Here is a 24,265-nt window from a genome sequence, read left to right as displayed (position 1 = left end):
CTATACCCGCACTCGTGTCGTGTCGACACGGGTACTTCATCTCCAACTGCCGAGTTCATGTAACACAGCCTAGCACAGGGATGACTACACCTTTTGCCGGACCTGGTAAAAGAAATAGAGAGCTTAGGAATCTAGAATGCATTGTTAACTATGACCATGGAGCAAAGATTATGAGATGATTTGTTAGGAAAGTTCGTGATGGACCTCTTTTGTTGAAATGAAGTTACAAATCCTATCTTGGAATGTGTGGGGTTTGAATGACACAGAAAAGAGGGTGGTGATGAAGGCAGTGTTGCGGAAGGCTAAAGTTGATGTTGTTTGTTTACAAGAAACTAAGAAGGAGAGCTTGGGGGTGGACCTGATTTCGGGAAGTCTGGGGGGGGGGAGGTTTGTGGAGTGGATGTTTTTGCAAGCAGTACGACAGGTGGAATTCTTCTTTATTGGGACAAAAGGGTGGTGGTAAGGGAGGAGGAGGAGGAGGAGGAGGAGGAGGAGGAGGAGGAGGAGGAGGTTGGGGGTTTTCTGTTTCTTGTTTATTTTAGTGTGTGGAAGACAATTTTTGATGGGTTTTATTGGGGTGTATGGCCCAGTGCAAAATTCATAACGGGGTTTGTTCTTGGAGGAGTTGGAGAGTGCTGCGTTTTGCTAGGATGTTCTGTAGTGCGTGGGGGTGGCTTTAATATTGTTAGATGGCCATCAGAGAAGGTGTGGAATACTCAGGTATTGGGATCAATGAGGGCCTTTTGTTCTTTCATGGACGATTTGCAGTTGGTTGATTTCCCGATACAGGGGATACTTTCACTTGGTCGAATGGGCAGAGCCTGTCTCGAATTGACTGTTTTCTGGTTATTAGGAGATGAGAGGAGCATTTTCGGAGGTTGTTCATATCTGTCTACCTTGACCAGTTTCTGATCATTGGCCCATCCTGCTTGATAGCGGAGGGATTTGCGGTGGCCCAACACCGTTTCGATTTGAGAACATGTGGTTGCATATAGCAGGCTTCTTGGAGTTGGTCCGCGGATGGTGGAACAATCATGGGGCTTTTGGTTCTCCTAGTTGTGTGTTGGCTCATAAATTGAAGATGTTGAAAGGAGACTTGAAGAATTGGAATAAGGAGGTGTTTAGTCAGTTAGAGGGCCAAAAGGCGGAGGTGGTGTCTTTGCTTCATTCCTTGGATGAGTTAGAAACACAAGGAGGTTTGACTGGTGATGAAGTAGCTCGAAAGGAGGCGGCTAGACGAGATTTTGTTCGTATCTCCCGTATGGAAAAGGTGTGTTTTAGATAGAAATCCAGACGCTTGTGGTTGAAGGATGGGAATCATAATACGAAATTTTTTCATCGGATGGCAAATGCACATCGACGGGTCAATCAGATTAGTAGGTTGCGGGTGGATGGCCGAGAGCTATGTGCGGATGTGGAGATTAAGGAAGGGGTTGTGGGTTTCTATCAGCATCTGTTTTGGCAGCAAGAAGGGGCCTAGCGTCCAGGTTTGGAGGGGGTTCATTTTGATATGATTTGGGGAGAGGATAAGGCGATGTTGGAGCAAGCTTTTATGGAGGAGGTGTTTGGGGCCTTGGGGGCCATGAGTGGTGATAAAGCCCCCAGCCTAGATGGCTTTACTATGGCTTTCTTTTGGCATTGTTGGAGCGTGGTTAAGGGTGATGTGATGGTAACATTGGTAGGTTTTTTTGTGTCGGGGCAATTCGAGAAAAGTTTTAATGCGACCTTTTTGGTTTTAATCTCTTAGAAAGGGGGGGGGGGCAGAGGATGTTCGTGACTTTAGGCTTATTAGCTTGCTGGGGAGCGTGTATAAGTTGTTGGCTAAAGAGTTGGCAAACAGACTGAGAGGAGTTTTGCCAGCTATTGTGTCTGAGTCTCAAAATGCTTTTGTGGGGGGTAGATAGATTCTGGATGCAGTGTTGGTTACTAATGAGTGTGTGGATTCTCAGATTCGTCAACAGCGTCCTGATTTGATCTGCAAATTGGATATTGAGAAGGCATATGATAATGTTAATTGAGAGTTCTTGTTGTATGTGTTGGGATGCATGGGTTTTGGGGAGACGTGGCTTCATTGGATTGCGTTTTGCATATCGATTGTGCGGATGTGTGTCTAGATTAATGGGACTCTAGCGGGGTTCTTTCAGACGTATCGAGGACTTCGGCAAGGGGATCCTTTGTCACCTTTATTATTCATTCTAGTAATGTAAGCGCTGAGCAGATTGTTGGATATAGCAGTGTGTGCAGGCTTATTGGAAGGCTTTGCTGTGGGAACAATGCTAGGGGTTACTGCTAGTGTATCTCATTTGTTATATGCGGATGATGCTTTGATATTCTGTGGTGCTGAAGCAGAGCAGGTGGGATACTTGAGATGTGTGTTGCTTTGCTTTGAGGCGGTGTCAGGTCTCTGGGTTACCTTGCGGAAGTCGGACCTTATTCTGGTTGGGGAGGTTTAGCGCTTGCCAGTTTTAGCGGCAATCTTGGGATGCAAGGTGTTGGGATTGCAAGTGTCTTATTTGGACTTGCCGTTAGGGACTACGTTTAAGGCAAACAGAGTGTGGGATGGATTGGTAGAGCGGGTTTAGCGCTGTTTGGTGAGTTGGAAGAGGCAATATCTTTCGAAAGGAGGGAGACTGACGTTGATCAAAAGTGTGTTGAGTAGTATCTCGACCTATTTCATGTCCGTGCATGTTATTCCAGTGTCGGTGGCATAGCAGTTGGAGAAGCTTTAAAGGGTTTTTTTGTGGGGTAGTGGCGGAGATGAATTTAGGTATCACTTGGTTGATTGGAGGAGGATTTGTCAATCTAAACAAGTAGGGGGCCTGGGGGTTAGGCGGTTGGTGACTTTCAATTGAGCCTTGTCAGGGAAGTGGTTGTGGCGTTTTGCTTCGAAGCAGAAAAGATTATGGCAAAGGGTGATCATTTCTAAGCATGGTTTGGGTAAGGGGGATTGGGTTACTTGGGATGTGACTAGTTCCCATGGGTGTAGGCTGTGGAAAGGGATTTGATTGGGGAGGGTGGAGTTTTGGAGGTGGGTAGGATTTAGGATGGGGGTTGGAGTGAGGGTGAGGTTTTGGAAGGATTGATGGTGTGGGGAGGTTTCTTGGAGATCCATTTCCCGTTGATCTTCGCCATTGTGGTTGATTGGGAGGCTACTGTGGTACCTTATTTGGGGTGTGGTGGTTTAGGATATTCAGTTGCAATGGCAGGTGCAAGATTAGGAGGTGGTTTAGTTGGTGGAGTTGTGGGGTTTCTTGTATGGTTTGGGTCTTACTGGGGTGGGGTCCGATGTTATGGTGTGGAATGGGGTGGGGGGTAGGGAACAGTTCATAGTTTCTTCATTCTATGGGGGTTTGGTGGGGGAGTGTGGTAGGGTGTTTCCTTTAAGAGTGTTTGGGTGCCGAGTGTCCCGTCTAAGGTGGTTTTCTTTATGTGGACAGCTGCTTTAGGGGGGAATCTCACATTGGATATTTGATAAGGCGTGGGCATGTATTAGTGAATCGGTGTTGTATGTGTTGTGCTCATGCGGAATCGATGGATCATTTGTTCTTGAATTGTCTAGTGGCCTCGCGGCTGTGGGGTTTTATTTTTTCACTCTTTGGGGTTGTTTGGGTTCAACCAAAAAGGATGTTGGATATGCTTTGGGTTGGCAGGGTGCTCGGATTGGACGTCGATGGCGGCGGGTGTGGCTGTTGGCGCCGTTTTGCTTGATGCGGCTTGTATGGTTGGAGCGAAATAGACGAACTTTTCAAGAGGTTTATCATGGTGTTCTTTGGTTAAAGAATTGGCTTCTTGTAGTTATCTATAGCTAGAGGATTGGCTTCTTGTAGTTATGTATAGTTGGTTGGGGAGAAGAGTTGGTTGGAGAGAAGAGGTGATCTAGATTTGTTTGTTTTTTTAGATTTTCTAGATGATATTATGGGGTAGTGCTTGGGTGGGGTTTCCCCAATTGGGATATCTTTTTGTATTTGTTGCATCATCTTGATGCCTTTCTATAAATTGCTTTATTTATCAAAAAAAAAAAAAAAAAAAAGGATCGCTGAGTGATTAAAGTTCCTATTAAGTTGAAGGTAAAGTTTTATGGGGCAACCATTGTTAGATTGTTAACAACCAATTCATCAAATAGTTTAACCTGTTATAATCATTTTGATTCAACATGCCCCATCATGTGTGGCTAGGTCCCCAAAATGAGTAGGCCGAATATGTACAAGTATTATCCGTAATTATAGGGTGGTGAGATTTGATTACATGACCTTTGGTTGCTTTGATACCAAATGCTATGAACCTGACCTATATGCCAAAATACTGAGGTTTGATGGAACGCATAAGATCAAGTCCTATAATCCTTTAGGACTATAACATACCACCATGTTTTCTATAGTTTTCATCCTCGGTGACTCTCGCTCTAGGCTTCTTTCAATCTGCACAAGTAGCCCTTTTTCACTTTAGACGACTTTGACTCTTCTTTAGGTAGCACTCTCATAAGCAACCCTTTTTGCAATGCCTTTCACTTTAGGCAGCTTACCTTTGACTGTAGATAGCCCTTTGCTTCTTTTATGACAGATCTCACTCTACTGCACGTTGTCCTCTCCTATGTAACCCATTTTGTGACTCAAACCCAAAACATAGTGCCAAGTTGCCAACTATGATGCCATCATTAACTCATGTAAAGTTTAATCCACTAGAGAGGGTGCATATTTAAAATATTTATATCCTTAGCACGTTCCCTCCCTCGCGCATGGCTAGGCTTCCCATCATAAGTGAGCCAAACATATACAAATATTATAATTGGCAGTTAGGTGGAGAGGATTGAACACTTCTCTTTGCCTTCTCTGTTACCATAACTTGTTCAAAAGCTTAAACTACAAGGAAATGGCTCAACATCGACCTCATCTCACATAGAGGCAAACAAATTAGCGTACAAACACGGTGTACAGTCACATATAGAACATAGTGCACATACATAACTGGTGAACAAAGATATACCATGGGACTTAAACCCAAGATCTACTGTACCTAGAGCTCGGATAACATCTTAGATCAAGCATTGTTCCAAAATTTTAAGCTATTAGACTGGTTCGTTCAACTTAATTATTTATATTCTCAATACGACCCCACACGTGTGGTCAATCCCATGTTTAAAAAAGCAACTGCCACCATTATATGACATCATTGTGTAATGGTATCAGTGGTTACCACCACTCTTTAAGGTTAACTGAGTTTTCAACATAAATGATTATAAAAGGCCATTTTTCCTGTTCTTGATTTTCAGCTACTAAAATCTCACAAAAAAACACAAACTTGGATCAAAAATATTAAATCTACATCGTTTGAGTCCCCAATCTTCAAGATTTACATGATTTGAGTTGAAAACAAGGTTAGATAAACTTAGATTTGTTTTTTATTTTAAATTTTTATTATTTTTGCAGTTGATTTCTTGAAGATTTGTGATTATTGGCTTGAATTTTGTTTGTTTTAGGTTAAATTTGTTGAGCAAAGGTTGGAATACCACTTTGCTTATTTGCATTATGAATTATTATTATTATTTTGATAAATATTTGCATTATGAATTTATGTTAATAAATTATGAACTTTCTATTAAACATGCTTCATAACAACTTAAAAATAATACAACCATTGGGCTTTGATCCAGACACCCTGGTGCCAATCAAAAAAATAAAATAATAATAATATAAAAAATAGTACATAAATTAAATAATATTTAAAAATTAAATAATATTTAAAAATTAAACAAAATCCACCAAAAATGATATTAAACCTCAGTAAATGTGATTATGATATGCAAACATGTGTGTCATTAAGTTTTCTTGAACTTGTGTAAAAGAAAAAATTTCATATCTCCTGTTGTCGCAACTATTACTCTACATATTGTTACACCCTGCAACCGTGTCACAACCATTGTTACCCTTATGATGATTGCAACAGTCAATCGATAGGCTAGCTAGTATTACAATTATCAGGTAGGTAGTGAGGTTCAAACATAAGAGTATCTCCAATGGTATTTGCTAAAATAGCATTGCCATTGCTATAATTTGGCAATGAATAGTGTTATTTTGCCAAATTATAGTAATGGTGCTCCAATGGTTTACATGTTATTTTAGCAAATCTCAATCAACTTTCCCTTCAAATTTGTAAGTGTTGTTTGGATGTAGGGTTTTTAGTGATTTTTTAAATTTATTTTTTGTCTTTTGTGACTTTTTTTTACTGTTTAAATTTTTTTTTTATATATTTACATTATTCTCAACTAGACAAATATAAAAAATAAGAAAAAAAAATTAAAAATTAAAAAAAAAAAATATATAATTCACCCTACCAAAAACACATACCACTACAAAATTATACTAACCGTTGGATGATTTCAAGACACCATCCAAACCGTTGGATGATTTCCTAATCCACGGCTGAGATTCAGCCTCAAGAATCTTCAAGACTGATTCCATCTTCACTTTCATTATCTCTCTCTCTCTCTCTCTCTCTCTCTCTCATTTTGACCCAGGCCTCTCTCCCTCTTTCCATTTTCATCTGTCTCTCTCTATGAGCTTCCTCCATTTTCAGACCCTTCATCTCCATACCTACAACAAATACAATCCATATATAAACATGAATATATATATATAGAGAGAGAGAGGGGTACCAGTGGGTTTGGGTTTGAAGTAGTGAGAAACAGAGCAAGGTCCATCGTTGCTTCCCTCCACCACCGCTGTGGGTTGGGTTTGTTAGATCCACCACTGCTGTCGGATTCCCTTCACCGCTGAGGTCGATGCTTCCGACGGTGGCGATCGCTGAACCTCCATCTCCATCCATGTATCTATTCGCACTTCACAAAACCCTCTTCACTGCACAAAAAAGCCCTAAACCCTTTGAATCCAGGTAAATTTGTTTCAAATTTGTTATTCACTTAAATTAGTTCTAAAATTTGTTATGAGATTTGTGAAAATTTGGTTCACTGATCATTTTGTTATGTAATTTGTTAAGATTTGTGACAATTGTGAAAATTTGTTGTGAGATTTGTGAATTTGTGATAAAGAACAAAATCAAATGAATTTGTGAATTTGGAGCCAAAATTTTGTTAATCTTTGATGTGGCATGTTTGGTCCAACTGAAAGGGAAGGAGGGAAGGAAGAAAGCAGTTGGTTTGGGTGACCTGGCAGATTTGGCAGCTGCCAAAGCTAGTGCCAAATTTGGCAACAGATTTGGCAGCTGCTATAGCATGCCATTGGAGAAGCCATTTTTGCTCAAGCTGCCATATTATGGCTTTGGCAACTGTTTTAGCAATGCATTGGAGATGCTCTAAGGTCTTTTACTTTCTGGAATCTGCCTCTCTGGAGGAAAAAAAAATAATTGTCTACCTGTTAAATCTATACTGGAAATTGCTGTGAAGTGGGAGTTTTATGCACTAGGTACTACTTTTTGATACCATGTTAAGTTAGCCATTTGGCGTGTTATATATAACATAATTGTTGTTTTTCTTCAGGCTGTCCATATATATGTGTGTGGCACAACTTTTCCATCCATTCAGCTGTCATATATTTTCTTACTGTTTGCACAGTTGGAATACTGTGCAGAATGCGTTGTACAGATTGAACTATTTCAACCTTTGTAGTGACATCTTAATAAGAAAACAAAATCGCTTGTAAAGAAAGAAAATTAAGTTAGTACAAATAGCGGTTTGAAAATATATGGGATTGTGTACATGAAAGTTTGAGTTTGTCCCTTTGTAATATATTAATTCATGTCTGACTTATCAAAGCAAATATTTTTTTAATTAACATATGATATGGATGTATTGATGTACGTATGTAGATGATGCTAGTAATGTTTTGGGTATATGTTAGAGGGTTCTTAATATCTGGTGGCATTGGTTGATAGCCCATAAAATGGTTTTTTAACTTGACTTTCTTACTGCTCTCTCTCTCTCTCTTTTTTTTTTTTTTTTTTTTTTTTGTGCAGCAATTGAAGGAGGCTCAGACACACAAGCAGCCCACATGAATGAGATATGTAAAACTGAAAGTGCTGGTAACAACAGAAAATTAGTTAATAATATCGTAAGGCTTCTATTTCAGAGTAGCTTTTGGATTCATTTGCCATCAGTTACCATTTTCATCGTCACCCTGCTTTATCCTTATTTTTTTTTCGTGCATATGCACTTTGATGGAGAACATTCAATTTAAATTTGGAGTAAGTGTAATTCTGGTTATGTTAATAGATGAAATTAATTTTTCAGCTATATAGATAGTCTACCTGCACATTGTGCAAAGTCTTGGAATTATTGTAATTACTTTCGCATTACTGCCCAAATTTAGATGTTTTTTGAAAATCTTATACTAATTTTTATCACAGTAATCAATAATTTAGTTAGGCTGTTGAAAAAGATGTTACACCTGCTTGTTACTGTAACTAATCATATAGTGTCTCCCTATCGGATACTGTCAGTTGCATAGACAAACACAAGTTTTCATCTGAATCCAGAAAAATGTAAGGTCACAAGACTCCCAACATATTTGTATTTTTACGAAATCAGCAGGATTATCTTAAAACCTCTCAGCTGAAAATAGCATTTGGGTCTTGCAGTTGCACAACATCTATCATTCTTGTGGGATTCTTTTCTTAGAGAAGAAAGTTTCCACTGGTATGCTATACATCAAATCTGACTATAGTTGTTTTTGTCAAGCATGCTTCATAAAACTGTTTCACATAGTTTGGTGTTATGAAAAATCAGGATTTCATTTGTTTTGTTTTTTGTGCTGCGAATTGCAATGGGCAATGGTCCACATTATTTATCTGTGACTTTTCTTTGTTGATATAGTTGAAATTCTATGGTTTTTTCAAGTCTCCTCTTTATTATCTGTTATGTTGCAAACACGCCCTCCCTGTTTTTCTCTCTTTTCCTGCAGTGCCCGAAGTGACGGGCCGAAATGAATCTGTTTACTCTATTGAACTTTAACTTAGAAAGTTTGTATCTATTTTGTGATATATTTCATATGTCATTATCCGCAGCCCCTGATCCAACAATTAAGAGATTGTTTGCAAACCATATCATATATATATTTAAATTTATGGTTAGACAATTTTCTATCTCAGGAAACTTCTGAAGTAAAACGTAAGAACACAAAGCGGACCTTTAAATCTGAAAAGGAGTTTCTAGAGTTCACATTGAAATATCAACAAGTTCTTTCAGAAAGAGATGCAGGTAGTTTATTTTATCAAGAGTTTTGAAGGCTACTATCCTCTTCTTCGATGAATGATGCTTGCGCTTAAATCACTCTGGACATTTTTTTGGGTATCTTCTTATTGTTTTTATGTGGTAATGGATGCGTATTTTTGTTGCTTCTAATGTTACATGCCAATAGTTCTGAGTTTTATAATAATCAAGAAGCTATTTGTTCTATACTCTCTGTCTTTTATGCCTATCTGGACGGTGTTGTCAAGCTGCATTTGACTGTGGTAAGAATGGCACAAGCAACTTTATTGAGGAAAAACTTCTTTTGTTAACTAGTGTTTGTCATTCATTTTGATTGATGATTTCTGTTGAACAGATCTGTGTAAAATGTTGACTTGTTTGTTCTAGATAACTTAAAGAATTGATTTCGTTAGAGGCCACTTACAAAATACTGCATTTTTAACCCAATATTTGTTACTAAAACTGTTTATTTTTCTGAATAAAGACTCCTTGAAACAACAATTAGATCATTTTGTTGACCAATCACTGCCTCAGGACATTTACACCATTTTCCCTTGGAAAATTGATGACTAAGCAAGGTTTTAAAAAGCGGCTGCAATTGTTACATAATGCCGTTACGTAACGGTTCCGTTACAGCTGCTATAGTGGTGTGACAGAAATTCACATGTGTAACGGCCGTTTCGGTGTTACGTAATGGCCCGTTAGACACCGTTACACACGTTTACAATATTCTGAATAGCTTCCTTTTCCCCTCCCCCCAAAAAAAAACTTATAAAAAAAGAACAAATACTCAAGTGATCCAAGCTCAAAGAAAAAATCTTATGTGAATTTTTTTTCTTTATAATTTTTCGTTAAATTTATGGCACAATTTTAATTTTATAATCCTTTCATTTAATTAATTATGAATATGGTTTATTCAGTTAGTTCAAGTATTGGTAAAAAATAATTTGTAGACATTTAAAATCAATTATTCTTAAAATCATTAATTATTGAAATAAAATGTAAAAAACTACTTTTATAGTGATTTGAAAATATGAAATATATTGGATCATATTTAAAAATTAACAAAAATTGATTAAAATATATTTTAAACCCCAATGAATGTGATTCTGGTAAGCTTTCTTCAAATTGTGCAAAAAAAAAAAAAAAAAAAAAAAAAATCATGGTTCCAGTTACCGCAACCGTTACGCTACGACTTTTACATCCTGCAACCGCTACCACGTCACCGCAACCATTACGGTGACCATAACCGCTTTTCAAAACCTTGCCACTAAGTTGCTATAGATGAAACATGTTATCCACACTATCTGTTTACGTGATGGTTTTTCTCTTTAGAATTAAATATCCCTGTATTTTATCTTGTTGCCTAGAAGCTAGATTCATCCTTTTTAAATAATGGTCTTGTACTTTCTTTCACTTTTTCATTTTTTGTAGCCATTGCTGTTCGGGATAAACTTGAGTCATTATGTCGGGAGTTGCAACGTCAGAACAAAATGCTAATGGTATACTTTTTCTATCAGCCACATCTGCTTCAATTGATCATGTAGTAATGTTCTTTATTTATTCATGTGCTGCAGATTGATCAAAATAAAAATAAATAATGCTTGCGGAGTTGTGGCCACTATAAAAAAAAATTTGTTTTATGCAAATCTTTTGGAGTTGTGATACTGATGTATAGATAATAGAGATCACAACTGTTAGAAAAGTATACCTTGATTTCTGTCTTTGAAATTGGTTGATTTTTTCCTTCAGACCTTCCAGATTGCTTGTTTCATTTATACAATCGCAAGGTGTTCAAAATTTGTATGGTAAAAAAGTTTATTGAATTTATCAGTTGTTTGATGCTGGAACCTGAGATCTATGGACGTACCTAATGGGTCAATGTATATTTTAGAGGGACTGAGGGTTGTTTTGGGAATTGGTTTTTTTTGTGGCTTTTTGGATTTTTATGAAAAGACGTACAAAAAAGCAGAGAGAAGAGTTGACTTTTTAACTAAAATGTGGCGTTGCCAAAAAATGCCAGATTTATGTTAATGTACCTTAAGATGCCAGAGTGTAATGAAATAAGATTCAGTGTTATAATGGCCTACCAGTGAATATGCTTGTATTCAACTTGAGGAAGAAAACACGATTAGTGTATATCCCTTCTTTGGTTGCAATGAGAACTCATTAACACCCTGGAAGAATATTTTCATTTGGGTGATAAATGACTTCCTGACAGATTCTGATTTATAATTCAATAGCACTGCTTGGGCATGGACATTAGGACACATATATTCTTACCTATGCTTTTTGTTTATTATTGATTAGTATACATCTATATTTTTGTCATAAAATGCCGTTGAATGCTTGAATTGTGATGGGGATCTGTATAATCACAAAATTGCATCTACCATCACTTTCTGAAAAAGGTCAAGTACGGGGATTTGTTACCCACTTTTAGAACCATCGGATAATACTCCTTATTTCTTATTAATTGTTTCGGGCACATGGCTAGGAGTGTCCAAGAAGTGTCAACATTTGAGACATACCCAACACAGATGCAGTTTTATATGGAAGCGATTATGCTGTTCAGGCCTTGGGGGTTTATCTTTTTGCAATAACTTCCCATTGTACACTAAAGATCGTCTTGGTTTGATAAGGGGTTTTAGCTAAAAGCAGCATGGTGATTGATACTTGCCCACTATGATTGATATATCTTATTACTAACCGCAGATAATGTGATAAAAGCATCAAGTTGATATATGCTGCCCAGATATTTTCTTTGGCATTTGAAAAAAAATTTAAGTGATGCCAGTTTGTCATGTGCACTCTCTGAAGGCTGGATAAAGTGAAATGGATGGGCTTTTTAGAGCCATGTGGGATAAAAAGGTTCTGACTAAAGACGAGTGTGAAATGGGTCCTTTTCAATTTCTCGTCTTTTTAGAGTTATGATGGATGTGTTCAAATGGGTGTTTTACAGGTTTTTGGGCCTGTGCAGGATAGAGATGGCAAGGGGTTGCAGGAGGAACTTGCTGCTATCGATTGTTTATGTGATGTTCCATGGTGCACTGGTGGAGATGTCAATTTTGTCCATTTTCCTTGTGAACAACTTGGTTGTGATGTCTTGAATAGGTCTATGAGGTATTATTCAACTTTTATTGTTGAGGTGGATTTGTTGGACCTTCTGTTAGATGGAGTTGGAGGACAGTTCAGTTGGTCTAAAAATCAAGAAAGGTCTTCTATGTCTTCACTTGATTGGTTTCTTATTTCTACTAGTTGGTATAACTATTTTTTGGACGTGGCCCAAATTATATTGCCAAGGCCAATATTGGATCACACTCCTATTTTACTTGACTATGGTGGTATTAGGGCAAGAAGGAGCCCACGCAAATTTGAAAATGTGGCTTTGAGTGGAGGGTTTCCGAGGAATGGTGGAGGCTTATTGGTGTAATTATCAGGTTGATAGGAGACCTAGGATGGTGCTTGCAAAATAATTGAAGTCAAACGGGATTTGAAAAAGTGGAATGGAAATAATTGGGAGGTTGAATGTTTTGGAGAAGTCCTTGGGGCTTCTTGGATGAAGAAAAGGAGAGAAGAGACAGCAAGAAAGAAGAGTATGAGAAGACTACAAAAATGGAAGATGGGGGAGGCATTGAGTAGGATGATTGATCGATCAATCAGTCTAGGATTCTTTTCAGATGTTTTCCATCTTTTGTATATTGATGATACTATTTACTTTTTATGGACCAGGGATGGAGCAGTTGGGTTGTTTTTTATTTCTTTTTTGCTTTAGGGCATTTTTGTGGTTAAAGGTGAATTTGGGAAAATCCGAAATTATTCCATTTCGGAAAACTTCCTAATATGTGTAGTCTGGCGTCTATACTTGGATGCATAGTAGGGGTTCTTCCTTCAAATCATTTGGGTTTTCCATTAGATTCACCTTTTAAGGCTAAGACGGTATATGATTGAGTGGTGAAAATATTTCATAAAAGATTGGAAGGATGGAAAATACAGTACTTGATCTAAATTCTGAAGGGGTGCGGCTCACCCTGATAAAAAGTACCCTCTCAAGTTTGCTCACTTACATTGTGTCTTTGTTCTCTATCCTTGCTAGTGTGGCAAAATAGCATCAGAAGTGTAGAGAGATTTTCAATGGGGAGGAATGGTGGAAGAGTTCCAAGTAATCATCTAGTGAATTGGGATACAAATTCATAAAAGATTGGAAGGATGGAAAATGCAATACTTTATCTAAATTCTTAAGTGGGGCTATAACCCTAATGAAAAGTACCCCATCAAGTTTGCTCACTTACCTTATGTCTTTGTTTTCTATCCTTGCTAGTAGCAAAAAATGGCGTCAGAAGTGCAAAAAGATTTTTTTATGAGGAGGAATGGGGGAAGAGTTCCAAGTGATCATCTAGTGAATTGGGATACAAGTTGTACCACTCGAGGGAGTGGGGTTTGGGCATTCAAAAGTTGAAAATTCTTAATCAAGCTTTGTTAGTGTGTTTTTTTGTTTGGTCGCTGGCTCATGTGAAAATTCTTAGTTTTGATAATTTAATTAAATGATGGTAACATTTTTGTGTAAATTGGTGTTGTATGTGTAAGCAAGATGACAAGTTTATTGATCATCTTCTCATTCATTGCCAATGATCTTTGGGAGTTAATTTTAGCTATTTTTGGGGTGCAATGGATAGTTCCTAGTGTGAGGGTACATTTGGGACTATTTTGTATATTTGGGTGTCAGGGACGGTGTATCGCTTGGAGCAATTTTTTGGATTTTGTAGATTTATGGGAGCATCAAGGCGTACAGTTTCTTTGGCTTTTGAATTTGTGCTTGTGTGGGATGACATCCCCTTTGATGCCTTTTCTCTGAATAAACTTTTCAAAAAAATAAAAAAGTGTATGACTGGTAGTGTTTGGATTACTGAAGAAGAGAAAAGAAAAGATAGTGTATCCTTCCATCTGGTTTGGGAGTGATGGAAGAGACAAGAAAAGAAAAGAAGGTTTTATTATAAGTAAAAGGGACAAAAATGGGAATCGCTTGTATTTTAAATTAGGCGGGAAATGGGCGACTTTCCTTTTCTCTGCAAATGCATCCACTTCTGTAGAGATTAAAAAAGTGAGTTACAAGGGGTTTTGGTCTCTGAATTTTTCTACTCTGCTCTCTTAAGCTAATTCCAAACAGAAACAGGTGATTAGGAGGGGACTCTCTCTCTCTCTTTTTTTTTTTCAAATTATCTGCAAGTCACAAAATCCAAAAACAATGTTAATGACACTGTTTTGGGCTTTGGTGTGCATTCATATTCTGTTTAATGAAATAATTATTGGCCATTTTTTGGTTTATTTGGATACTTCTTATAAAAGTTTGTTAAAACTGTCTGGATTGAGTCAGTCTTTGCCATGTCCTTAGGGTTAATAGTTTTGATTCAGTTATTTGGAATTTTATTGAACAGGTGGAATGAAATTACTAATTCATCTGCAATTTGATTCGCATTACAATCTACCCTGTTTAGCATGTTCAAATGTTGGTACCATAGAGAATTTGTGATTATTGAATGGTGATGGATGGTAGAGTACATACTTAATGTAATGTCTCTTATAATTTGCTTTTGAAAATAATAGTTGCAATCTGTAATCTATTTGTTTTCAGTTATCTATTGCAATTTTCTTTTATGGAGACATTGATGTCTTGCTCATTGTTTGGCAGGATGAATGCAAACGAGTATCAACGGAGGGGCAAAACTTGAGATTAGATCTATCAAACAAGTTCCAAGATGCAATTAAGGTGTCTGCGACTTCTTTTTGTTTGAGAATCTGCATATTTTACGCAATCGCATGGTAGATGTCTTTTGTTCCGCAGAATTTAAGGACATGAGGTTGCCTGCCCTCGCACATTCTATCTTCCTCACTTCATGTCCGTCTCTTTCTCTTTTTCCCTTTTGAGTGTTGCTGGTCTGAAGGATAGGCTTGTTTTGTCCATTTTCTTTCGTTTTTTTTTTTTTTTGGCTCTTCATTATGTTCAATCTACCATTACCATTCTCCACATTATGTTCAAGCAAGCTATCCAATAAGCAGCATGGGCAAAGCAATCTGCTATGCTTTGCTCAATTGATTACTAGTCATAACTCATATGATGTTATTTATGGTTTATGCATGAATATGGATGACCTGAAAGTTAAGACATCCTTTGAAGAAGAGAAGAAAATAAACCATGCAAGAAACATGAAGGCCCTACAGAGTCCACTCTTTCCTTGTGATTCATCATCTGCAATGTCTCTCTGTAGTTTTTATTTCATGGATTATGCATTTTTTCTGTTGTGCATGTATGTCGAATGTGTTATTTTAACTTTTCAATCTTGATAATTTCTCTTTGTTGCAGGAAGTAAGCCATAAGCTGGAAGAGCAAAAGGATGAATCCCTGTCTCAGCTGAAGGAGAATGAGATGTAAGATTATGGGAACCAACGAGGATTGAGGAATTAATTTATTATTCCTTTCTTACATGATATCGCCAATATGTTTTAAGTTAATAGTGATCCATTGAGTATAACATGGATGGGATGTGGAGTTGAATAATACATAAAACTTCATGGCATTTGAGATTGTTTGCCAACATTTTTTATTTCTTCATTTAGTTGGCTGAGCAAAGAGTTTTATTTTGTTGTCCTAAACATCTTGAGTTGGATGCATTGCTTTTGCTTGCATTCCTAATTTGATAAATCCCCATTTGGTGTATACAATGTGACTGTATCTAATGCAGAATTTATTTAGAATGACAAATATAAAAATATTGATTCTTCAGTTGCAACAAAGTGGAGTTTTGTGGAAAGAGAGATTGCTTAGTGCCTACTGATTTTATCCTTGTGGTTGGTTTGGCTGGTTAAATATCAAGGTAAATAAAGCTAAATTTCCAGTACAATCTTAACTAACTAGAAGATTAAATTTGTAATAGGTTAAAAAACAAAGAAAGATGAAAAAGAAACAACGCTGGGGCTTCAATATGGGGGGGACTTAGATTCATATTTGGTTTAATATTTTAGATTTTTGGGGCTAGAGGTTGATATGGTTTGTCATTGTTCAAATTTGTGGGCTTGGATTTGTGTGCCTGGTATGGGGGTTTGAGAGAGAGAGAGAGACAGAGAGAGAGGCATTTGGGAGAGGGTAGCATCATCAGCCCTCATTTTGTAGCACATTTATATTAATGGAGTGGACGTTCCTTCACATTTGTATATAGTAGTCCACTCTGGCCCACATGCTCTCTTTAATTGCCTTTCTTCCATCTGCAGCTACCTTTATGGCTTTTGCATGATCATCTGATCTAAACTACCCCCTTCTGCATTTCCAACTTTCTTGCTAAGCTCCTTGAAACAGTTTTATGAATAGCCATCAGAGCGCTTTTGAGTCTTGAAATTTCATATGTTTATTTCATCCGTTTGATCCTCTTGCTTAACATGCCTATTGATATCCATCTACTGTAAGCTTTTCAAGTCTGCTACTTTTTTATTACTTTTATTTGATCCGTTGGAAGTTGGAGTTGTCTCACTACTGAGGACTTGTGGGTGGCTGGCTGTTGTTTCAGAGAGCACTGAAAAGCATAAATGAGTTGGTGCCTTGCAGAGATGCTATTTGTTAATGTAAATTGTATTAACCTACCACTGTAAATTGTATTAACCTCCACCTACCACCTCCACTACCACTCACTCCACCTACCACCTCCACTACCACCTACACCTACTACCATCTTCTCCTCTATATATATAAGAATTGTAATATACAGATACATCAATCAATACATCAATCAATAATACAATTCTCTATTTCTCTATACATCAATTTCAACATGGTATCAGAGCAGGTTTAGAACCTAATATTTTCGCTTCACCGGCGGGCGGCAACCTCACCTTAGCCGTCCGCCGGACCTCAACCTAGTCTGCTAAAATTTTGTACACATACCTTCGTCCATCCATTGTTGAAGATCACCAATCCAGATCGTCCTATTCTCTCATTCGATCCCTGATTCTCTCGATGTCGATAAGAACCATTAAAGTCAGCAATGTTTCCCTAGGGGCAACTTTGCAAGACGTCAAGGAGTTCTTTTCCTTTTCTGGTGATATTGAATATGTTGAAATGCTGAGTCATACTGAGCGATCCCAAATAGCATTTGTTACCTTCAAGGATTCGCAAGGAGCACAGACTGCAGTCTTACTTTCGGGAGCAACAATAGTTGATCTGACCGTCACCATAAATCTGGATCCAGATTATCAGCTTCCACCTGCTGCTTTTGCAGCTCCTCTTAAAACAGAAAACAAAACCGCAGGTGGTTCTGAATCTGTTTTTCGGAAGGCAGAGGATGTAGTCAGCGGCGTGCTTGCAAAGGGCTTTGTGTTAGGCAAAGATGCGGTCAGCAAGGTCAAGTCCTTTGATGAGAAGCACCAGTTGACTTCCACAGCCACAGCTAAGGTTGTTTCTTTTGACAAAAAAATCGGGCTTAGCGAAAAGTTTAGCGCTGGGACTTCTGTTGTTAATGAGAAGGTTCGGGGAGTAGATCAGAAATTTCAGGTTTCTGACAAAACCAAATCAGCATATGCTGTTGCTGAGCAAAAAGTCAGTAGTGCTGGATCAGCCATAATGAAGAACCCGTATGTACAAACTGGAACTACGTGGGTGACTGGTGTTTTTAGTAAAGTTGCAAAGGCAGCTGGAGATGTTGGCCAAAAGACAAAACAGAAGGTAGGAATGGCTGAAGAGGAGCAGCGAAGGAAAATGGTGGATGAATTTGCGCAGATTCATTTATCCGAGTCACCTAAATCACCAAATCCGAGCAATCTTCAAAGCCCGCACCGGCCAAATCACCAAGAGTGGTAGTGGTACTGTTTTTGTGCGAAGGGACAGAAATCATCACATTTCTCACTTTTTTTTTTCTTTTATTTTGTCCTCCACTTTACACCTCACATGCCTTCTCTCTGTCTAAACAATATTTTTCCACCATCTCCCTCTTTTTCTACACAATATTTTTTTGTACCACCACCCACTCCATGATACCCATATTATTATTATTATTATTATTTGCACAAAAAAAAAAAAATAATAATAATCATTCCAGTTGATTTTTTTGCATTACCACACCTACCATTCGAGTTTGCCAAACACACTTGCTTTATTCATTTCAGGGATCAACCCCGATCACAATTTTACACCACACAAAAAAAAAAAAAAAGAAGAAAAAAATAAACTGTCCTGCTACATCGGTCCGACATGACCCCGTAAACTGTCCTGCTACATCGGTCTGACATGACCTCGTAAACTGTCTTCTACAACGGTCCGACATGACCCCGTAAACTGTCCTGCTACATCGGTCCGACATGACCCCGTAAACTGTCTTCTACAACGGTCCGACATGACCCCGTAAACTGTCCTGCTACAACGGTCCGACATGACCCCGTAAACTGTCTTCTACATCGGTCTGACACGACCACACAGTGTCTGCTACATCGGTCCGACATGACCCCGTAAACTGTCTGCCACAACGGTCCGACACGACCATACCGTGTCTTCTACAATGGTCTGACACAACCATACAGTGTCTCCTATCCCATTTTTAATTGTCAGCTTATTTTTCTGTTTTGTTATTCTCTCCAAACTCAAGTTGGCTAGTACCTATCCTCCTTGAGTTTGAGGGGGGCTGTTAATGTAAATTGTATTAACCTACCACTGTAAATTGTATTAACCTCCACCTACCACCTCCACTACCACTCACTCCACCTACCACCTCCACTACCACCTACACCTACTACCATCTTCTCCTCTATATATATAAGAATTGTAATATACAGATACATCAATCAATACATCAATCAATAATACAATTCTCTATTTCTCTATACATCAATTTCAACACTATTTGATGCTATTCTTCAAAGGTTCTCAAACGGAAGAAATTCTCTTAGAGAAGTGAGCACTGAGAGTGGGTGGGGTGAACCTTTGAAGAATGCCATTTTCTAACTCAATTTGCTTACATTTAACCAAACATAGATGAAGCTTATGTAATTTCCCCTTTTCCCCATGTAACTGTATCAAGACAGAATGATGTTTATACCTTATCTATCCTTCTAGGCTAAATCAGGTCCAGGCTTAATGCTTGATTTGTCAAGCACGACTCTTTCTCCCTCCTCCCTCCCCCTCCCCCTCTCCCTCTCTTTCAATTTAATTTTATGAGATCACTAGTTGCAATTCCTTTTCTGCTTACTGGTCTTTCATTGTGGTTTTTGTAATAATCTTATAGGTAGAGTCTTTAAGTTTCCAAGCTAATGTACACATTCTTCAAATTCAGGTTAAGAATCAAGTTGAAGCAGCTAGCTGATCAGTATGCTCTTTCCGAACAGCAATATGCACAGAAGGTAATACATTCTTCATCCATTTATAATGTCTATTGTAGGTTTCTGGGCTTTCTTAGCATGCATTTTTTTGTTAGATTTTGAATTTGTTTTCATTTAGGAACTTGTATGTGCAGCTGAAGCAGAAAACACTGGAACTCCAGATTGCTGATTTGAAAACTCAGCAACATGAGGAGAAATTGCTCCAGGAACAGTCCCAGCTGAAGTTTTATGCAGAACAGGTGTCAGAATTATTGGCAAATGAAAAGAATTTGCGCTTGCAGTTAACAGCTGATGGAGAAAAATTCCAACAATTTCAGGTTAACTTCATCCCAATATCCCATAAATATATTGACTCATAGCACCTTTTTTGTAGAATGTTTCATCTAAATCAAAATAATTGAACATAGAAAGGATTATTTCCAGAAAGCTGTTAACCTGATTAGTTTGTTTGTATAAAATGTGATCACCAAAGTCCAGGACATCAATGGTGTTTGTCTTTTATCTTAGGAAGCTTGTCTGTCGTAAGCATTTTAAAAGTGATGAATGCTATAGGATCCGGATTCCAATTTTGAATCCACAATTCACCTGCAACGACATGGCAAGGGAGTTGGGCCTTATATGGTTGAGTTTGTAACAAATCAAAAGTTGACACGTATCTGCCATGTCATTGTGAGTAAATTAGGCGAGACCTTTTAGGGTTTTTAATCTTTTTCCTTAACGCTATGTTTGGTTGGAGGATTTGGGAAGGAATTTGAAAAGGAAAAGAGAAAAGGTGTGTGAAACTAGTGAAATGTAAGTATATTTTACCTTTTCCCTTTCCCTATCTCTTTCCCTTTCCCTTGCCCTTTCTAAATCCCTTCCCAAATTTCCCAACCAAATACAGTGTTAACGATATTGAAATAATACTCTTATCATTGTAATTCCAAGAACCGTGATTTTTTGTTTTAAATTTAGTTAAGTTGTTTCTTGTGCGAGCTCCCTGCCCGCTCACCCATTCTGTACCTGTGGTCAAGGGGATTATGATGTCTTATATTGTAAAATAAAGAAGAATGCTAGACCCTGAAATTTATTTTCTTGCATTTTGAATTGTATTAATAGATGATGCATATGAAGATTAGACAGAATAAATAAGAGAAAAGAAAAGACTTTCCTTCGAACAAATGCCTTGTTCCACGAACACGACACATCATGGCTAGTTCTGTTTTGTCATCTGATCTGTAGAGGGGCCGACCTATCCTGTTACTTATGCTACATTTCATATGCTAATCATGTCTTTGCAGGATGCTCTGGTGAAAAGTAACGAAGTCTTTGAAACATTCAAGCAAGAGATTGAGAAGGTACATCACACCCCCTGAGGTTTCCGTTTCTTTTGACTTCGTATTCATATTCTTAATTGATGTATGTTTTTATTGCAACATGTTTAGAAATTAGAGACGTGATGAATTAATCAAAGTAATTTACCGTTCTGGTTGTAATGTATGTAAATGTAGATGGCAAAGTCAATAAAGCAACTCAAAAAGGAGAATGCCTTCTTGAAGAGCAAATCTGAGAAATCAGACATTACTCTCATAGAACTTGTTGAGGAGGTATGGTTTCCATTTTAATTTTTTGCATCACATTTATCTTGGGTTATGCTGGTGGTGAGTAAAGCCAAGTTCTAAAGCAGTATGAACTGGCTTTACCAGGTATACATAGGGCATTAAATTAGGGATCCATTTGGCATGGGCTAAAAAAGCTTCTTTTTGGGAAGTAAGCCAAAAACAAAAGCTTGTTTGTCTTGAGCTATAAAGGCTAAAAAAAAAAGTGCACTTTCTCACTAACAAAAAAAAAAAATTTTTTTAGGAATTACCAGACACCAGTTTTTGTTAGATTAGATTCTAAAAAAGTAATTACCAAACTCCACCCAAGTACTGCTAATCATGCTGTTGGGTTAGGAGCCACGTCAGGGCCTCGTGGTATTGTGAGGGAATCTAGTCCAGAATATCGTTACTCATTGATTGAACCACTAGAGTTGTCGGTGGACATGCCTTTTAATTTTCCCATGTAAATAATCTTCAATTAATTTGCACTAACTTACAAAGAAAGAAAATCAGCACTTAGAAATCTTCTTTTGACTGAGCAGCGCGAGCACTTGAAGAAACAACTGGAGAAAACAAAGAATCAGAAGGAAAAGCTTGAATCACTGTGCCGGTCACTTCAAGCAGAAAGGAAGCAAAATTCCACAGGAGGGGGAAGCAACACTGATTCTGTAGCAGTTTGAACTTGGAGAAAGATTCAACTAAGTTAAAAGATTTATGGAAAGGTATTTGGGAGTCCGTTTATATCGTACTGCGATTTGCCTGTGGCTCCTCCCCAGGACTGACCAACAAATCCATTGATCATATCAACTGTGTATCAAATATATATGTAAAATTTTTTTGGGATAACTGTTTTTTGTTGTATTCAACTGTATACATGTTATCTGTAGTGGATTTGAAACTGAGGTTGAGACAGTATCAATTGGTGTTGATTAAAGTGATACTTCGCTTAAATTACATGAATTAATGATATAATTTACCGTTTCCTATTCTAGTCCATGCCTCAGACATGAGGAATTTAGCATAACTTGATTGTATTTACAAATCAAACTAAATTAAGCCTTGTGTTTTAAGCAAGTGGGTTTTTTTTTTGGAGGAATAGAAAAAGTATTTATATTAAAATAAAATAAATAACATACAAGATTACAATAAAGACCTTAAAGGGCCAGCCAAACAACAAAAATAAATCTGTAAAAAAAACAATTACGATATAAGGAAAATTATCGATCTTCTTATAGATGTTTAGAAAATAAGATCTATATTAAATTTAGCAAGAATTGCATCAACACCTGCCGTCAACGTCGACGTGGTTCCTGTCATTGTTGTCCAACTTCGCAACCGTCGTTGCCAAACTTTGGACACCACTAGAAGTTAGAGTTGAAGAGGAAGAATATTCACAATAGTATGAGAGAAGACTTGAGAGAAAATGGAATCATTATGGGTGCCGAAAATTTAAAAATTTATATCAAAATCAGGGGAGAAAAACTCAAAATCTCTATTTTAGACATAAAAAATTCAGATCTTCAATTTAAAAATGTATATCTATACTCCAAAAGTGCAAATTTAAATTTTAAAAGTGTAAATGAAGTCGCCAAAGTGTTGCCACAACTTCGCCAATACACCATCGAAAATCTATAGATCTATAAAGAGAGAAGCTCTGCTTGCTCTCTCTACGGATCCACAAAAAAAGAAAAAAGGAAAAAAAAAGGCAAGCATTAAGAAGCAAGTGGGGTTAATTAAATGATATATATATATATATATATATATATATATATATATATATATATATATTTTGCCATTCAATTCTATATAAACTATTTAGTTCAATAAGAATTATATGTTGAATTAAATTAGATAAATTTGTATCTTTTTATAACTTGATTGCATTTAGGACGGGAAATTCTATTTCCACACACTACTTCCTCTCTTTCCACATACTTAATGATTTTTTTTTAATTACATTTTTATCCTAAAATTAAATTATCAAAATATCCCTTTCTCAAAACCCTAAATCTAACTCTCTTAAACCATCAATTTCCACTATCACCATTGATGATTTTTCTCGGTTATAAATTGCTGCGAATCGATTCTGATTGCAGCACATATCACAAAGTGAACATTGCATCCATATTAGACAACTGCCTGTATCAGAAACTGCAAATATTTGCTATGGTGGGGTGCCAATGCTAAATCCCATTACGAATTCTTTGCTCATCATGGGTGCTCTCACCATTATGTTTGTTTCTCCCTTGGTGATGGTGGCGAGTTGACTAAAGTACACACTGCCTTGATGTGAGCAATTTTTCAAAATTTATTTCCTTGAAATGGAATCTTGAATGGTTATGTAGATTTTTATTTCTTTCAATTGTAAGAGGCATTGTCAATTTACATAGATGTAACAAAAAAAAATATTTATGTCATCCGTAGATGATAAAACTCAATACTAGTTACCTTGAAAAAATAAAAGCGGTGGTAGCTTATTAATGTTAGGGTTTGGAGGATGAAAATGATAAAGATATTTTTGATATGGTAGGATGTGTATTGAGTGAAAGTTAATAATTTCAATTTATTTAATGTGTGTATTGAGAAAAGATGTGGAAAGAGAGGAAGTAATGTGTGGAAATAAAATTTCCCATTTAGGACTGTCAAAACAGGAGTGAATAAACTTGAGCATCATCTACCCCATGACCCACTACCCCCACATATCCCCTCGCGACCCTACCCCTACCCCTTACTAACCCAATACTTCAAATCTCTCTTTCTTTCTCTCTCTCTCTCTCTCTCTCTCTCACAGTTACTTTCTCTCTCTCTTTAACAATTGCTTTAACAGTTGGGAAGGGTCTTCGAGTAGCAAGGGGTTGGTTGGACTGTAGTCTCGAAGGGTAGCGATATGTAAGGGGTGGCCAGACTTAGAGAGTGGTGATGGGTAAGGATGGGTAAGGGTGGACAACGGTTTATCCGAACCGCTCAAACCGCCCAACCCGTATATAAATGGGCGGTTTCGCAAACATAATGCGGACGGATGCGGTTTGAAATATGACAAATTTGCAGGTTGTGGGCGGGTTGTCAGTTAAACCCGCAACCCGCAAAAATCGCCCGAACTTTAATTATTATTATTATTATTTTTTATATA

General features: G+C 37.4%; 1 protein-coding gene and 1 pseudogene across 2 annotated transcripts in view; both read left to right on the top strand.

Moving 5' to 3' along the window:
• LOC114283926 (uncharacterized) overlaps positions 1–22,121 on the top strand; it is a 31,621-nt gene extending 9,500 nt beyond the window's left edge. Inside the window, exons 3-13 of the mRNA XM_028226805.2 lie at positions 7,969–8,063; positions 8,590–8,647; positions 9,083–9,208; positions 10,634–10,701; positions 14,889–14,966; positions 15,561–15,625; positions 19,510–19,576; positions 19,690–19,872; positions 20,836–20,892; positions 21,046–21,141; positions 21,678–22,121. Of these exons, the coding sequence (XP_028082606.2) occupies positions 7,969–8,063; positions 8,590–8,647; positions 9,083–9,208; positions 10,634–10,701; positions 14,889–14,966; positions 15,561–15,625; positions 19,510–19,576; positions 19,690–19,872; positions 20,836–20,892; positions 21,046–21,141; positions 21,678–21,815 (1,031 nt within the window). The 3' untranslated portion in view covers positions 21,816–22,121. The remainder of the gene's footprint in view (positions 1–7,968; positions 8,064–8,589; positions 8,648–9,082; positions 9,209–10,633; positions 10,702–14,888; positions 14,967–15,560; positions 15,626–19,509; positions 19,577–19,689; positions 19,873–20,835; positions 20,893–21,045; positions 21,142–21,677) is intronic.
• On the top strand, positions 17,077–18,167 carry LOC145797009 (binding partner of ACD11 1 pseudogene; annotated as a pseudogene). Its single transcript, XR_014337893.1, has one exon. The product of XR_014337893.1 is annotated as a binding partner of ACD11 1 pseudogene (transcript).
• Positions 22,122–24,265: the final 2,144 nt, after the last annotated feature.

This window comes from Camellia sinensis, chromosome 8, assembly GCF_055761805.1.
Source record: "Camellia sinensis isolate YWXY chromosome 8, ASM5576180v1, whole genome shotgun sequence".
Lineage (NCBI taxonomy): Eukaryota > Viridiplantae > Streptophyta > Magnoliopsida > Ericales > Theaceae > Camellia > Camellia sinensis.
This window is presented reverse-complemented; position numbering and strand designations above follow the sequence as displayed.